Consider the following 18,516-nt stretch of genomic DNA (forward strand, 5'->3'; position numbering starts at 1 on the left):
TTAATTAACTTCTTCAAAATGTTACTTATAGTTGTAACTATGCTTTTCTTTTCTAAAATGCATAAAAAATTACATAGAGAAAAATAAGTCCTCTTAAATTAGAAGACGGATAATCTGAAAATAATTTACAAAGCAATCCTGGTATCATTAAATTCTATTAATCATCACCTAGTCTTTAACAACTGCTTTTTGATACTAACATGCTATGTTAATTTCTTGGATATTTAATGGTACAAAGATAATGAGACTGATTTATAGGCTAAAAAGTCTTTATTCAATGTACCTGCAATTTCAGTCGCTAGTTGAGCCGCTTTCTGCTCAAATAAGTCCTTCATTTGCTTAATATTAAAATTTTCTGTTTGGGCTTCTTCTAATTGTTGTTCTAAAGACTGTAGTTCTACAAAACATGTTAGAAGTTATAAAAATACAGTATTAGTTTACATTTGTTAAACTGTTATAACTTACAATCATTGCTGTTAAAACAGTCAATATGAGTTATTACCCAGCTACAAAAGGTAGTATTTCATATTTCAAACTTTAAGCATATCTGACTTATTCAAAACTCAAGTTATAATTTTCAAACATTTAAAACAAATGAAAGGAATGTTTAGAATCACCCCAAATAATCTGTAAAGATTTCCTTAAAAGTTACTTTTATTTCACAGCTATTTTTCTATATTCTTCGACTGACCAAAGAGGAATATACTCTGCTTCACTGATAAAATTAGTTATAAAGCCATAAGTTGTTAGACATGGCTTAAGAATAAACAAGGTCTTGAATAAAATAATTGACTAAAATATGCAGTAAACTCTTACTACTTCATTCTTATAAAGGTAAAAGATTTTAGAGGAAATTAATTACAAAGACAACTTCAAAATGTAATTTTAATCATTCATTGAACATTCCTGCTGTTGAAGACAACTGCAAAGATTCCAGTTCCATCATATTATTTCTAAAGGAAAATAATAACTCATTCTTAAAAGCAGGCAAACTTTGAAGCGGGGTAGTGGAAGCAGCGGGGTCCATGGTCCAGGAATCTATCATAGGTTTCCCACATGGAAGGCAAGCACGCTACCACTGAACCACCTGTGTACCCTAGGCAAACTTTTATTAAACAACCATACTAATGTAATATTCCAGAAGTTTATTTCAAACTTCAGAACATAATGAACTAAAAAATCCTATGATTTTAGGTAACTAATTAAATTATGAAGTTTGCAGGTAGCATTCTAAACCTAGAATGTGACCATTATCTTCACTCTTTTTGAACCATTAAGTATAATCACAAAATTCATTTAGGAGGAAAAAAGATAAAGAGAGGGAGGGAAAGAAAGGAAATGAGAGAGAAAGAAAGAAAGAAAGGAGAGAAAAGAAAAAATTTGCTTTAAATAAATTTACCTGCTGATGAATCAGCCACCAATCCATCAGGTTTAGACTCCTCAAAACAAAAGACATCAACAAAGACATTAAAAGGAAAAGACAATACTGTTATAATTGCCAAAGTTAAAATTTCTGAAAACTACATTCTATCAGATAAATCAGATTTTTATTAAAAATTAAAGTTTAGCAGCTCAAATTCTTCTCAATCTCTATGGTACAATTACACAGAATGATATAATGATCTAACTATAGTTTACTAGCTCCAAGAGAAAAGTTTTTTACATTTTAACATATGTGAAACTATTACAGGTCTTAAAGTAGATGGCCTCTTAAATTTTGTGACATCTGTAATAAATAAGTTATCATAATTACATATTCTAAAGCAATTAAGTCAGCAGGCAAGATTTAATCCTATAATATATGAAGATTTGCAGAGGCTAAAATATGCCATTAAACTATTTCTACCAACAAGTTTGGCTTTTAAAGTAGAAGTTTTTAATTTAGGATTATGAATCATCTTTAAAAGACACAGGAAAAAGGATATTTCATGAGATCAATTTATCATATGTATCAGAAACAAAATAATATACCACCTTGGTAGTATTTTCACATATACAAGAATAATATACATTTGAAGCAGTTTGATAAGGCATCTCATAGTATACCTAATTTTTTTATTTTCCTGAACATTAGAATTAGATATATTAAGTGCTAAGAATCATCAATATTTAAAATACATTTTTCCCCAAAGGTAAATTTCCTACCAAGGCAAAATACACCTTGACCTGTGGAGAATTTATTTATTAAATGGGAAATAGGCATCTCAAACACAGTAAATGATTTCCTTTCTGTTTTCAGGTAGAGAAAATAATATAGTCCATGTCTGACTAACTGTCAATGGCATCTGTATAAAACAGGAAAACATGAACCATAAGTTTTTTTTTTAGATTACTAAAAAACTGTTTAATGTTAACAGCATACTCAGTTAGATGAGCACAATAATAATAAGACTGGGATCTTACTATTCATTCATCTGTTGTTTAATTTTCTATTACAACTGACAACTCTTGGTATGGATAAAAGGGCAAAAAAGATGACCAAAGGTGAGGCACAATGTGCTAAAATAATGTGCAAGTATCACTAATTACTTTAAAAAACATTAGAACTAATTTTTAGAACTATTTTTATTCTCAGCTTATCTCTTTCCTGTCGCATTTCACTATAAGCTATAAGGAGAAACCAGGCTGCACTTTCCACATTTAATTTGGAAGTCTCTTCTACTAAATATTCAAGTTCATGGTTTTTAAAGTCTGCCTTCCAGCCAAAGCCACTAGTCAATTTTGCCAGATTATCTACTTAAGAACTATTTGTGATACCCACTTTATTCTTGCAAATGAAAACTGTACCATGTATTTGGTAAAATTCAGTATTCTTTGATTCTTTATATCATTTTAGTTTAAAACTCAATCCAATTTTGGTATAATAATCATAACAGATTAAGGCATTTATTTAGAAGATATATTAAAATATAAAGAATCTAAGATACCAAAACTAACACCATGACTCAGAAATAAACATTTTTGATATCACAATCATTTCCCTCTGCTTTTTTCTATGTTTTTTTTCCCTCGCATGGGCAGGCTCCGGGAATTGAACCCGGGTCTCTGGCATGGCAGGCGAGAATTCTGCCACTGAGCCACCATTGCACCGCCCTCTATGTATTATTTTTACATAGATGAAGTCATAAAGTATAGATGTGTGTGTATGTGTTCATATACACATATCTTTAATCTGTTTTTTAAAACATGATATCATTAATATAACATTTCTCTATATCTTTAAATAAGATTCACTAACACAAACTATAGACAGCTAAACAAAAGTCCTTCCCCTATCAATGGACATTTTACTCATTTCCAGTTTTCACAAATGCAGATGCTTTGAAGAGGTTCACTGATGCTTAAATCTATATTTTATAACCCAAATAAAATAACCTGGGATAAAAAAATAATCTATAAGTGATTCTTTAAGGTAGCACCTTTAACAACTTACATCTTTGCTTCCCATATGTTTCTTTGCATTTGTTAGAAGCATATACATTGCAGACTATTAAACATTGAGAAACAAATTAGGAAGTTATTTACATCAGGCCTCCTGCTTATAAAAAAGTATTACACTTAATTTTCAATAATAAAAATGAACAACAAACATGCTTCAAATATTTGAAAGCAATTACTTGCTGCTGCAGCCCTTGAAATTTTTCTAATTCTTTCTTTAATTCTTCTGAGTACCATTTTTCTTCCTAATGAAAAAAAATATATATTTTAACTAGTAAATTTAAAAAGACTTACTCTCTGAAACACTAAAAATAAACAAATATAATCATTTTTCTTCTAACCTTAAGTGAAGCCTGTAGGTCTTGGACCTCTTGTCTGAGTAGTGTTATATCATCTCTAAATATATATGGAGGAAAAAAGGAATTAATAGTTACTATACCTTAATTAAGAATCTGGTCTATTAACAGATCATGGCTATGGACTGTATATTAATATTCTGGTCTTCTCAATTCCAAAATAAAAGAAAAACTACTGTAGCTTTTATGTATAGTAGCACATATGTAAAACCCTTCAGAAAAGGGTTTTATTGCTAAAGTTCTTTGAATTTTTATAAATGGAAAAACATTTTCTCATGGAAATCGTGATATAACTGTCAAGTGTTTAGACAGAAACAAAATGTCTCCTCACTAGATTACAAACAGTAAGCATCAATGACTTCCTATGCAGTTAGCATAAAATATAAAATCACTTTCAAGGCCAATAAAATCTGCACAATCTACTGGGGAAGATGGCAGAGTAGGGAGCTAAAGCACTCATTCCCCCTGCAAAAGCAGCTGATGGACAGGAAGAATAACTGTCTGCAACAACTGTTCTGGGGCTCCAGAGGCAAGGGGAGCATTGTGTAGCACCCAGGGAAGAGTGGGAGGAAGAGTGGTGCCCATCCCCCACAATCTAGGTTACCCAACTCGGTCTGGTTACTGGCTGGCTGCCACAGACAGAGAAGGACATGGAAATTCTCATCCACAAGGACAGGGGGGTGCAGGGCCTATACTGATCACCACTTTTGATCAGGAAAATAGATCACTGGGTCCCAGCTTTGAACCATGGTTTTAGTCAGCCCCAGACAAGAAACACTCACCATTCACTGTTTAAATCCCAGGATAAAGCAGTGGGCTGGTGGGGGGGGGCGGAAGTGGGCAGGGGTTCAAAGACACAGGACCCCCTTAAGGCTATAGGATGGCGGGTAGAAGGTTAGGGTGGTAGTTTACTGAAGAGCACCATCTGCTGGGTAGCCAAGAGAGCAAAGCTTTGAGCCCTCAAAAAAGCTTTTTGTTGTCTTTCCTGACTCTCTCCCCAGGCTCTTTAAAACTGGTCTGTGCCCCCTTCATGGGTCCCTGGCCCTGTTTTTGTTGGGAAATGTTGAATTGAGAAAGTCTTCTCCAGGAAGACCATCCTTCCAAAATTTACCCTCCAGGCAAAATCAGCCAAAGGCAATGAAAGGAGATTTAAAAAAAAAAAATCATAGAGGCATAACAAAAACGTGCAGAAGAGATTAAGATTCCCTGAAAAGGAACACAGTAAAGGAAGATTTCCCGTGAGGATTAAACAACTACACAGATAGCACAATCTTAAAAATTGTACCACACATACCCAGAATCAGATGAAGAGGAGCTGAAAAAATCTGATACGTTAAACATGGGCAAATCTAAAGTTCTAGAATAAGTTGAACCAAGTATGAAAGAAGAGCCTTGACACAAAGCCAATCAATTAACAATAAAACCTTAGGTAAGAGAAAACCTGACCTTCAGAATAAACTCTCAAAATAATCAGATACTTAAATACCAGCAAAAAAGTGTAAGCCATACTAAGAAAGTGAAAGATATGGCCCAGTCAAGAGAACAAATTAAAATTTCAGAAGAGACACCAAATTTGGAGACTTATCAAAGAAGTTCAAAAAATCTCCTAAATGGAAATGAAAGAAAATAGGGCTAAAGAGATAAATATTAGGAAGAAAATGTGTGAGCATAAAGAAGAATTTTAATGTTCAAAAAAAAGTATAAGAAATGATGGGGATGAAAGGCATAAAGGCATAATAGAAGAGACCAAAAATACAAAAGAGGCATACAACAGCAGATTTGAAAAGGCAGAAGATAAGAATAAGTAAATCTGAAGACAAGACATTCGAAATCTCAGAGACAGAAGAACACATTGAGAAAAGAATGGAAAAAACTAGGTAGGGTCAGGGATTTAAATGACAGCATGAAGCACACAAATATACATGTCATGAGTGCCCCAAAAAGAGAAGAGGGCGGGCCACGGTGGCTCAGCAGGTAAGAATGCTTGCCTGCCAAGCCTGAGGACCCAGGTTCGATTCCCAGTGCCTGCCCATGTTAAAAAAAAGAGAAGAAAGGGAAAGGGGGGCAAAAAGAATAGTTGGAGAAATAATGGCCGAAAATTTCTCAACTCTTATGAAGACATAAATGTACATATCCAAGAAGTTCAATATATCCCAAAAAGAATAAATCCTAATAGACCTACTCAGAGACACATACTAATCTGAATGTAAAATGCCAAAATTAAGAACAGAATTATGAATGTAGCAAGAATAAAGCAATTCATCACCATTACTACACTATTAAGGGCAGATTACTCATCAGAAACAATGGAGGAGAGAAGATAACGGTATGATATGCCTAAGGTACTAAAAGAGAAAAAGCCAGCCAAGAATTCTTTATCTGAAAAAACTGTCCTTCAGAAATAAGGGAGAATTTAAAATATTCACAGATAAGCAGAAAATAAGAGAGTTTGACAATAAGAGACTAGTCCTACCAGAAACACTGAAGGAGTTGGGCAGGCTGAAAGGAAAAGACATGAGAGGTAGGTTTGGAACAAAGTGTAGAAATGAAAGTTATCAGTAAAGGTAACTAAAGGGGTAAAAGTTGAGACAAAAATAAGATGTAACACATAAAACCCAAAGGATAAAATGGCTGAAGTAAGTACTGCCTTTACTGTAACAATACTGAACTTTAATAGATTAAATTCCCCCAATCAAAAGAAAAAGACAGGTAGAATGGATAAAAAAGTACGATCCATCTATATGCTGACTAGAAGAGACTCACCCTAGACCCATGAACAAAAATAGGTTGAAAGTGAAAGACTGGGGAAAAAAAAGGTACTCCACAAAAACAGAAAACAAAAAAGAGTTGAGGGGTGATGCAACGGTAGCTCGGTGACAGAATTCTCACCTGCCATGCCGGAGACCTGGGTTTGATTCCTGGAGTCTGCCCATGCCAAAAAAAATAAATAAATAAACAGTAGCTGAGGTGGCTATGCTAATATTGTACAAAACAGATTTTAAATGCAAAGCTGTTATAAGAGAAAAAAAGAAGGGCATATACATTAATAAAAGGGCAAATTTACCAAGAAGAAAAAATAATTATAAATATTTATGCACCTAAACATGGTGTCTGAAAATACAAGAGGCAAACATTGGCAAAACTGAAGGGAGAAATAGAGGTCTCTACTATAATAGTTGGAGACTTCAAAACACCACTCTCATCAATAGAAAAAGGATCAATAAGGCAGCACAGAAGTTGAATAATAAGATAAATGAACTATACGTAACAGATATGTACAGAACATCGCACTCCAAAACAGCAGGACACACCTTCTTCTCAAGTGTTCATGGATCATTTTTCCGGACAGACCTCATGTTGTGCCACCAAGCAAGTGTCAATAAATTTAAAAAGACTGAAATTATACAGAGCACTTTCTCAGACTATAACTGAGAGAAGCTGGAATTCAATAAAACATAAATACATGGAAGTTAACACATTCTTAAACAATCAGTGATCAAAGAAGAAATTGCATGAGAAATCAGAAAATATGTCAAAATGAATGAAAACTAGGACACAACATACCAAAACTTATGGGATACATGGCAGGCAATGGTGGCTCAGTGGGAGAGTTCTTGCCTGCCATGCAGGAGACCCGAATTCGATTTCTGGAGCCTGCCCATGACAAATAAAAAAAATTAAAAAAAACTTATGGGATACAGTGAAAGGCAGTGCTGAGAGGGAAATTTAAAGCTCCTAAACATCCACGTTAAAAAAGAAGAAAGAGCTAAAATCAAAGACCAAACTGCATACCTGGAGGAACTAGAAAAAGAACAGAAAGCTAATCCCAAAGCAAGAAGAAAAAAATAAAGATTATAGCAAAGTAGGTGAAATAGAGAATTAAAAAAAAAGACAGCAAATAGTAAAACCAAAATCTTTAGCTAGACTGCCAAAGAAAAAAAGATATCAGATGCAAATAAATAAAGTAAAAATGAGAGTGGGGCATTACACTGACCACACAGAAGTAAAAAGAATGATATGATGTACTATGAACAACTGTATGCTAACATGTTAAACAACTTAGATGAAATGGAAAAATTCCTAAAAACACATGAACAACCTACATTGTTTCTAGAAGAAGTAGAAGACATCAACAGACCAGACTGAATCAGTCATCAAAACCTCCCAACAAAAAAAAAGGTCCAGAACCAGATGGCTTCATAGGTGAATTTTAACAATCAATTTCAGAAGAATTAATTCCAATCTTGCCCAAACTCTTCCAAGAGATCAAGTGGAAGGAACTCTAACTCATTCTATGAAGCCAACATCACCCTACCATCAAAATCAGATAGAGATATTTCAAGAAAAGAAAACTACAGTCCAATTTCTCTGTAATGAATATAGATGCAAAACTCCTCAACAAAATACTTAGAAGTTTAATCCAACAGCACATTAAAGAATTATACACACATCAAGTGGGTTTTTCCCCAGGTATGCAAAGGTTGCTCAACACAACGAAACAATTAATGTAATACACCACATCAGTAAATCAAAGGGGAAAAAATACATGATCATCTTGATTGATGCAGAAAGACATTTGACAAAAATCAGCATCCTTTCTCATTGAAAAATTTCAAAGGACAGGAATAGAAGGAAACTTCCTCATTACGATAAAGTGCATATACGAAAAAGCCACAGCTAACATCACACACAATGATGAGAGATTGAAAGCCTTCCCTCTAAGATCTGCACAAGACAAGGATGCGCACTGTCACCACTGTGATTCAACATTTTGCTAGAAGTTCTAGCTACAGCCCCAGGGGAAGCTGTTTAAAACTGGAAGCCTAGAAACCCACAGACCCAGACATATGCCTTCCCAGATCAGCTTATCTTGAGTCAAGGTACCTGTCTCTGGATGCCTTAATTAGGACATTTTATAGCCTTGGAACTGTAAATTTGCAACAGTACAAATCCCCTTCATAAAAGCTGATTCACTTCTGGTATATTGCATTCTGGCAGCATTAACAAACCAACACAGAACCCAAACTGGAAATAAAGAAGTCAAACTTTCATTATTTGCAGATGATATAATCCTATATATGGAAAGTCAAAAAAAAAATCTACAACAAAGCTTTCAGAGCTAATAAACAAGTTCAGCAAAGTGAAGGAATACAAAATCAAGACTCAAAAAAATCACAGTGTTTCTATTCACTAGTAATGAGTAATCTGAGGAGGAAATAAAGAAAAAATCCATTTACAATAGCAACTAAAAGAATCAGATATCTAGGAATAAATTTAACTGAGGATGTAAAGGACTTATAGACAGAAAACTACAGAACATTTCTAAAAGAAATTGAAGAAGACCTAAATAAATGGAAGGACATTCCACGTTTTTGGATTAGAAGACTAAATATCATAAAGATGTCAGTTCTACCCAAGTTGATTTACAGATCCTATGCACTCCCAATCAAAATTCCAATAGCCTATTTTACAGAAATGGAAATGCCAATTATCAAATGTATTTGAATCAGAAACATATCTTGAAAAAGAAGAACCAAGTCACCTCCTGACTTTAAAGCACATTATAAAGCTATAGTGGTCAAAACAGTATGGTACTGGCATAAAGATAAATATATCGACCAATGGAATCAAATTGAGAGTTCAGAAATAGACCCTTATATCTACGGCCAATTAATACTTGACAAGGCTTTAAGTTCACTCAACTGGGGCAGAATAGTTTCTTCAACAAATAGTGCTGGGAGAACTGGACATCCATTTCCAAAAGAATGAAGGAGGACCCTTATATCCCACACCTTATATAAAAATTAACCCAAAATGGATAAAGGACCTAAATATAAGAGCTAGTACCAAAAAAACTCCTGGAAGAAGATGTAGGGAAGCATCCTCAAGATTTTGTGGTAGGCAATAGTTTCTTAGACTTTATACCCCAAAACACAAGCAATCAGAGAAGAACCAGATAAATGGGACCTCCTCAAAATTAAAGTGCTTCAAGGGACTTTGCCAAAAAAGTGAAAAAGCATCCTTCACAACAGGAGAAAATATTTAGAAACTACATATTCGAAAAGGCTTTAAGATGTAGAGTATATAAAGAAATCCTATAACTCAACAATGCAAAGACAAACAACCCAATTAAAATATGGGCAAAAGATCTGAAAAGACATCTTTCCAAAGAGAAAATACAAATGGCTAAAAAAAGTACATGGAAAGATGTTCACCATCACTAGCTATCAGGGAAATGTGAATCAAAACCACAAGATATCATTTCACACCTCCTAGACTAATGGCCACTATTAAAAAAACAGAAAACGAGTACTGGAGAGGATGCAAAGAAATAGGAACACTCAATCACTGCTGGTGGAATGTAAAGTGGCACAGTCACTGTGGAAGACACTTTGCATTTCCTCACGAAGCTAAGCATAGAACTGCATAGGATCTGGCAATTTCACTGCTAAGTATATAACCAGAAGAACTAAAAGGAGGGATGCAAACAGACATTCGCACACTGGTGTTCACAGCAGCACTATTCACAGTTGCCTAAAGATGGAAGTAACTCAAGTTGTCCATCAAGTTATGAATGGAAACACAAAATTTGGTATATTCATGATAGAATATTATTCAGTGGTAAGAAGGAACGAAGTACTGATGCATGCAACAAAAATGGATGAATCTTGAGGACATCTTGTTGAGTAAAATAAGCCAGACACAAAAGGACAATTGTTGTATGATCTCACAGATACAAACTAACTGTAATAAACAAACTCATAGACTTAGAATCCTGAATTCAGGTACAATAGAATGCAGGTAGAGAAAAGGGAACTGATGCTTAATTTGTGCAGAATTTCTATTTAGGTTGATTGCAAACATTTGGGATGAACTGTGGTGATAGAAACAAATTTCTATGAGTAATTAACAGGGCTGTTGTATGTTGGTCAATATGATTGAAAGAGGAAGTTTTAGGTTGTGTATATTACCAGAAGGAAAGATATACGATAAAACATGGGACTCTATACCACAGTGAACCCTGTTGCAGATGATGAACTATGGTTAATAGCATAAATATAAAAATGTTCTTTCATGAATTATAAAAAAATAAAGTACTGCAGGGCACTTTGCAAATAAAGGATTTTATTAACTTGTGTTTAAAAAAAAGCTATGGACAACTAAAGAAACTTGAATGGGATCTGCTATTTAGATAGCAATATAATATTATTTCCTGATTTTGTTTGTTGTAATGAGGTAATGGAAGAAAACGCCCTTGTTTGTAAAAAATGCACACTGAAGTTTATGGGTGTGGAGCAAAATGTAAGCAACTTTCAAATAGTTTAGGAAAAAACATAGGCTCTATATATTGTAACTACAACTTACAGATTGTTCTAGTTTGCCAAAGTTGCCAGAATGCAACACACTGGCGATGGACTGGTTTTTAATAAAAGGGAATTTATTTAGTTAAAAACGTATCGTTCTTCAGAAGAAAGACAGCTAACTTTTTCATCTGAGGTTCTCTCTTACATGGGAAGGCACAGGGTGATCTCTACTGGCCTTTTCTTGAGGCTTCTGGGTTTCAACACATTTCCCGGGGTGCTTCCTTTCTGCATCTCCAAAGGTCTGGGCTGAGCTGCAAGTGCTAAGATGAGGTAGGCTGAGTTGTTTGGGCTGTGCTGCGTTGAGCTCTTTCATTCAAGCATCCAGCCAATTAAATCAAACATAATGCATTGCAGCGGACACTCTCCCTAGCCAACCACAGATGTAATCAGCGACAGATGAGATTCACATGACATTGGCTCATGTCTACAGCAACAGAACTAGGCACCTGCACCTAGCCAAGTTGACACCTGAACCTAACCACCACGCAGATAAAACATGTGCAAATGATATATACACAAGGTCATATGTCACATATTCACAACATAATTTGTAATTACAAAACATTAGAAATATCTTATATGCCCATCAACAGGAAAATGATATGAAATAATCCTTAAGATACACAGAGAAACAAAAGGTGCAAGACAATGTAGAACTACTACCTTTTTTGCAATTTCACATATTTATATATTTATTTGTTAATATTAACATAGATTTAAGCATATGCTTATTATGCACAGATAATATCTGGAACTGATGACAAGAAGTGAGTGGATATGGTAAAGGGTGGAATTACAATTTTCACCATGTAACTTTGGAAACATTTGAATTTTGTACAATATACATGTTATTTGTGCATACACCTGATTGATATTGATGAAATTCAAATATAAACTGATGAAAAGAGAGCATTAAGGCAAAAAGGCTTCATTATCTACCCAAGTTATGTGGGCTTTTGATCTGAAGACATATCCTGCCCAAAGTCACATTTTATCCAATGTGTTATAGAGGAGCAGAAAATGATTGTCAGAGAATGGAGAAGTACAGAAGGACGAGAAGAGGAGATACAATAAAAGATAAGCTAGAAGCACAGGAAATAATTGGTAAGCAATAAGAAACTATTAGAATGTATTATTTAGGGTAACAACAATCAAATTTGCATTTTGAGAGTATGACTCTGGCAGCAGTTTAGATAATCAATTGGAGGCAGAATCTCTTCAGGTAAACTCGCTGCATTCCCTTCTACATGGGATATGACTCCCAGGGGTATAAATCTACCTGGCAACACAGGACTTGACTTCTGGGGATGAGCCTGGACCAGGCAGCATGGAATTGAGAAAGCTTTCTTGACCAAAAGGGGGAAGAGAAATGAACGAAAATAAAGTTTCAGTTGTTGAGAAATTTCAAATAGAGTCGAGAAGGTCATTCTGGAGATTATTCTTAAGCATTATATAGATATTCCTCTTTAGTTTTTAGTGTATTAGAATAGCTAAAGGAAATATCTGAAACTGTTGAACTGTAATCCAGTAGCCTTGGTCTCCAGAATAACAGACAAGAACTCTGCCACTGAGCCACAGTGGCCCGCCCACTATATAGCCTTTACACTGTGACCATGTGATTGTGAAAAGCTTATTGCTGGCAGTCCCTTTATTCAGTGTATAGACAGATGAGCCCCCTCCCCTTGGAGCAGGGGATAAGTTGTATGGGATGTTTGGGGTATTCATTTTTATTTTTATTCTTATTTTTATTTTTTTGGAGTAACGAAAATGTTCAAAAATTTACTGTAAGGAAAGATATTTAGAAGTATATGTAGGGCGGACCACGGTAGCTCAGCAGGCAGAGTTCTTGCCTGTCATGCTGGAGACCCAGGTTTGATTCCCAGTGCCTGCCCATGAGAAAAAAAACAACTATATGTAATAAAATCTGATTTTAAAATGTTAACTGTGAGGTGCCTTTGGAACAACCAAGGGAAGACACATAGTAGACAATTCTTGAGAGAATTCTAGATTGGAGATGTAATTTGGGGAAGTCACAGACATAGATACTATCGAGGCAGGTTATATAGAGGAAGATGAGCACAAAAAATAAAATAAAATAAATAATAAGAAGGAATGCTCACATGGTATATTGTCCAGAAGCCAAGAATGGAATGAAACAGAGTCAGCAGAACCAAACTTTACAGAGTGGGTATGGTAGATAGTCTACAAAGATGGCTGCACCAAGTCCTTTCCTTTCTATAAACAAAAGTCACTCCTCCCTCAAAAGGTAAAGTGTATTTCTTGGTCTCTTGAATCTACGTTGCCAGTGACATCTTTGACCAACAGAATGTGACAGAAATGATACTATGACACTTTTGAATCCAGGCCCTAATAAGACTGGAAACTTTTACTTCTTGCATCATGGAATGCTCTTTCTTGGAACTCAACTATTCATCTGTGAGGAAGTCTGGTAGCCCAGATGAAAGTGCTCTGAGACTCCTGACAGCCCCAGCTGAGCTCCCAGCCACCATCCAACATCAGCTCCCAGCCATGGATATAAAGCCATTTTGGACCTTTCAGCCTTCCTAGTATTCCAATAAAACAGCACTTAAAGCAGAAAAACCATCCAATCTACCCAAATAATCATGAGAAGTAATAAAATGTCATAGTTTTAAAATACTGGATTTTGGGTGGTTTGTTACACAGTAATAATAGATAGCAGAAACACAGCTAAAATAAGACCTGAAAATAATCCGTTACTATTGCCCTTTGAAGGAGCAATTTCAGGAAAAACGTGAGGCAGAAGCCAGGTTTTATTGAGCTAAATAATAAATGAAAAGCTAAGAAGCAAGAATAAGGGTAAATAGTGGATGCGCTTATATTGCAAGTTCATTTGTTGAGTTTTGTCTAATTCATAGCTGAAATAACTCTACTAAATTAAGATATTAAATATAAATATATTTGTAATAATAACAGACTATGTATTACATCTAATCCCTAACAAACGACAAAAGAATAGTGCCCAAATTATTAACTCATACATAAAAATATGGAGGAGCATTAATAGTCATATAAAAGAAAATTCATCCTTCCTGAAAACACTGGTTTTCCCACATACATTAAAAGTAAAACGCAATCATATTTTATATTCCTACATTATCTATCAATCACAAAGTTGTATGATCAGAATACCTGTACTTTATGTGGTGTTCTTTATCTAACAGCTGAATAACCTTTTTTTTTAAGGAAAGCTTAAAATTTTTTGTTTGCAAGTACAATAAAATCAAGTTTTATTCCTTAATGCAAGTAAAAGACAAGAGTTCTCAGCAATAGCAGAAGAAAAGCAAAGTTATATTGCTGAATACTCTTCTAGCTAATTATATTTTTGTTTAATTTTAATTCTCAAAACTATTTGGCTAAAAAACTAACAAGATGCACAATGTATACGGGTATTTATTATTATATGCATGCTTATAAATGTAATTTTTAAATTATATACTAAATTTTAATTCTCAGCTAAATTGATTACTCATTATAGAATCTTCTAAACAAAGTATGTCATTCTTTATGAAATAGAATACGTTAAACATAATATAACCTTCTTTCAATAACACATAATATTTATTAAAAACATAACCTTTGCACCATGTTGTAAATGCTGGTATATATAATTGCTGTTCAAAGATTGAATAGGTTACAACAATAAAGGAGGAAGACCATGCTAAACAAGGACAGATTTAAATAATACTTAAAAATCTATTTTCACAAACCTAATATTCATGATCAAACAGTGATACCACACAGACAATTCCATAACAGCATTATACTTCAAAATTACTATACTGTACCGCTTCAGAGCAAGATCAGCCTCTCCGCCAGGACTGGAATCATTGTCAGCATCATGAACAGCCTGATAGTGTTTGAAAAGTTCATCAGCAGATCCAAGAGATTTCATACACTGAGGACATATGAAGCCCTATAGAAAGGGGCAGACAAAGACTTCAAAATGCTATTTAACACTGCAAAATAACAATTTGCATACTATGAAATAAAGTCAAATGTCTTAGTCACATCAATAGTGCCATTAGGTCAATTATAATTATGGTGTTAGCCCCAATTTCTGATATTGCACAAAAGTACTTCAGTGACTATTCAGATTAAAGTTTACAAAATATAAAACACAAAGGATGACCACTGTCACTACAACTATTCAACACTGTGTTAGAAGTTCTATCTAGAGAAATTAGGCAAGAAAAAGAAATAAAAGGCATCCAAATCAGAAAGAAAGTAGTAAAACTTTCATTATTTGCAGATGACATGATTCTACATGAGAAAAATACTGAGAAATCTACAAGAAAACTACTTGAGTTAATAAATTCAGTGAAGTGACAGAATATAAAATTAATGCACAAAAATCAGTAATATTTCTATACACTATTAATAACCCAACTGAGGAAGCTATTTTAAAAAAAATCCATTTACAACAGCAATTAAAAGAATCCAGTATACAGGAATAAACCAAGGCTATTAAGGACTTCTACACAAAAAAACTACAAAACTCTGCTAAAAGAAATCAAAGAAGACCTAAATAGGTAGAAAGATATTCTGCATTCATGGAAAGGGAGGTTAAATGTTGTTAAGATGTCAATTATACCCAAATTGATCTACAGATTCAGTGCTATAGAAATCAAAAATTCAACAATCTACTCTGCAGACCTGGAAAAATTAGTTACTAAATTTAGCCTCAAATCGCCAAAAACATCCTTAAAAAGAAGAACTGGGAGGATTTACACTTCTTGACTTTAAAGCTTATTATAAAGCCATACTTGTCAAAACAGTATGGTACTGGAACAAAGACAGACATATTGATCAACAGAATCAAATTGAGAGTTCAGAAATAGATTCCCAGATCTTTGGTCAACTGATTTTCAACAAGGCCCTCAAATCCACTGAACTGGGACAGAACAGTGTCTTCAATATATGGGGCTGGGACAGATAGATATCCATAGCCAAAGGAATGAAAGCAGACCCTACCTCACACCCCATACAAAAATTAACTCAAATTAGATCAAAGGCTTAAATATAAGGGCCAGAACCATAAAACTAAAAGAAAATATAAGAAAACATTTTCAAGACCCAGTAATAGGAGGTAGCTTCTTAAACTTTACACCCAAAGTATAAGCAACAAAAGAAAAAATAGATAAATGGGAATGCCTCAAAATCAAATGCTTCTGTGTCTCAAAGGACTTTGTCAAAAAGGTGAAGAGGCACCCAACTCAATGGGAGAAAACGCTTGCAAACCATATATGTGATAAGGGCTTGATATCAAAGACATATAAAGAAATCCTACAAATCAACTACAAAAGAACAAACAACTCAATTATAAAATGAGCAAAAGATTGTACCAGTTTAAAACTGTTATGTACCCCATAAAACCCATGCTCTTTTAACCCAATCTTGTGGGTAAAGCCTTATTATGGGTGGGCTCCTTTGATTAGGTTGTTTCCATGGAGATGTGACCCTGCCCATTCAAGGCGGGTCTTAATCCTTTTACTGGAGTACCCTATGAAGAGAATAAAAGGCAGAAAGCACAGAGAGAGCACAGAGCCAACACAGAGCAGAGGGATGGAACCAAGTAGCAGACGTCTGGAGATGCAGAAGGAACTGAGACAGCCATTTGAACCCAGAAGCCAGGAGAGGATAGCAGATATTGCCGTGTGCCTTATCATGTGAAAGAGACACTCCAGACACAATCAGACTTTCCTGAGAGAAGGTAACCTCTTTTTTTTTTTTTGTATGCTATATAGCCCGGTCACATTTCATTATCTTCCCATGGGAGTATCCCATTGTTGCAGCACTATTTGTCGAATTTTTGTTTGTTTCTTTTGCTTGCTTGTTTGTTTTTTGGGGAACTGCATGGATAGGAATCGAACCTAGGTCTCCCACATGGCAGGTAAGAATTCTACCACTGAACTACCACTACCCTTGTACCTCCAAGAAGTATCTTCTTGATAGTGCCTTAATTTGGATACTTTCACAGCCTTGAAATTGTAACTTGTACCTTAATAAATCCCATTTATATAAAAGCTAATCTATTTCTGGTATACTGCATACTGGCAGCTTTAGCAAACTGAAACAGATATGAATATAAATTTTTCCAAAGAAGAAATACAAATAGCTAAAAAGTACATGAAAAGATGTTCATCTTCATTAGCTATTAAGAAAATGCAAATTAAAGCCAATAAGATATCTCACATCTATAAGAACGGCTGCCACTAAACAAATAGGAAACTACAAATGTTGGAGAGGATGTGAGGAAACTGGAACACTTATCTACTGTTAGTGGGTATGTATAATAGTATAGCCACTGTGGAAGACATTTTGGTGATTCCTCAGAAAACAAAATATTGCATTTCTTGGCAATTCCACTATTTGGTATATACCCAAAAGATCTGAAAGCAGTTTCATGAACAGACACTTGCACACCAATGTTCAAAGCAACATTATCCACAGCTGCCAAATGATGGAAATAATCCAAGTGTCCATCAACAGAAGAGTGGATAAACAAAATATGCCATATATATACAATGGAATATTATGCAGCAGTAAGAAGGGATGAGGTACTGAAGCTTATGACAATATGGATGAACCCTGAGGACATAATGCTGAATGAAATAAGCCAGACACAAAAGGATAGATACTGGATGACTCCATTAATACGAACTCCCTAGAAAACGTAAAGTCAGATTCTTAAAATGTAGAATATAGGGGACCTACAGATAGACAGAAGCTAGAGAAGGAGGAGCGAATACCTAAAATGTACAGATGTGTTAACAAGGTTGAACTTTTTTAATGTATGGGAATGCATATAGGTGACCATAGTTCATTAGTGGTATTATAAGTAATAGCACCATATTCAATATGACTGAAAGGAGATGTTTAAAGTCAAATATCTCACTGATTAGTACTACAAATACAAATAAGTTCTTGCATCAACTACTTCAAAGGTAAGGCACTTGTACAAAAAGGTAGTAACAGAGTGTTATATAGGACAAACTACCTATACCATGCTATGGACTATATTTAACAGGAATAACTCAATAGTACCATAACAATATGAAGGGTAAATAATTGAGGGTGAGGGGTATGAGTTACATAATGAAATGTGACTGGGCTATATAGCATACAAAAAAAAAAAAGAGGTTACCTTCTCTCAGGAAAGTGAGGGGTATGAGTTACAGGGTATTTTGGGTTTTCTCTTTGGTGTTCTGTTATTTTTTTCTTTGGAACAATGAAAATTGTCTAAAGTTGAGAGTGATTATACAACCAAGTTAAGATACTATGAAACACTGATGGTTTATTCTGGATAGAATGTATGC

The 18,516-nt window shown here is 34.6% G+C and overlaps 1 protein-coding gene across 3 annotated transcripts in view; it reads right to left on the reverse strand.

Moving 5' to 3' along the window:
- EEA1 (early endosome antigen 1) overlaps positions 1-18,516 on the reverse strand; it is a 193,649-nt gene that overhangs the window by 99,744 nt on the left and 75,389 nt on the right. For 2 of the 3 annotated variants that reach the window (XM_077111592.1, XM_077111594.1), the window contains 5 exons: positions 14,986-15,113; positions 3,780-3,834; positions 3,618-3,683; positions 1,400-1,439; positions 284-397 (listed from right to left, as the gene is read on the reverse strand). In XM_077111592.1, coding sequence (XP_076967707.1) covers positions 284-397; positions 1,400-1,439; positions 3,618-3,683; positions 3,780-3,834; positions 14,986-15,113 — 403 coding nt within the window. The remainder of the gene's footprint in view (positions 1-283; positions 398-1,399; positions 1,440-3,617; positions 3,684-3,779; positions 3,835-14,985; positions 15,114-18,516) is intronic. The other variant, XM_077111593.1, reaches the window with a different exon arrangement.

Source organism: Tamandua tetradactyla, chromosome 7 (assembly GCF_023851605.1).
Source record: "Tamandua tetradactyla isolate mTamTet1 chromosome 7, mTamTet1.pri, whole genome shotgun sequence".
NCBI classification, from domain to species: Eukaryota; Metazoa; Chordata; class Mammalia; order Pilosa; family Myrmecophagidae; genus Tamandua; species Tamandua tetradactyla.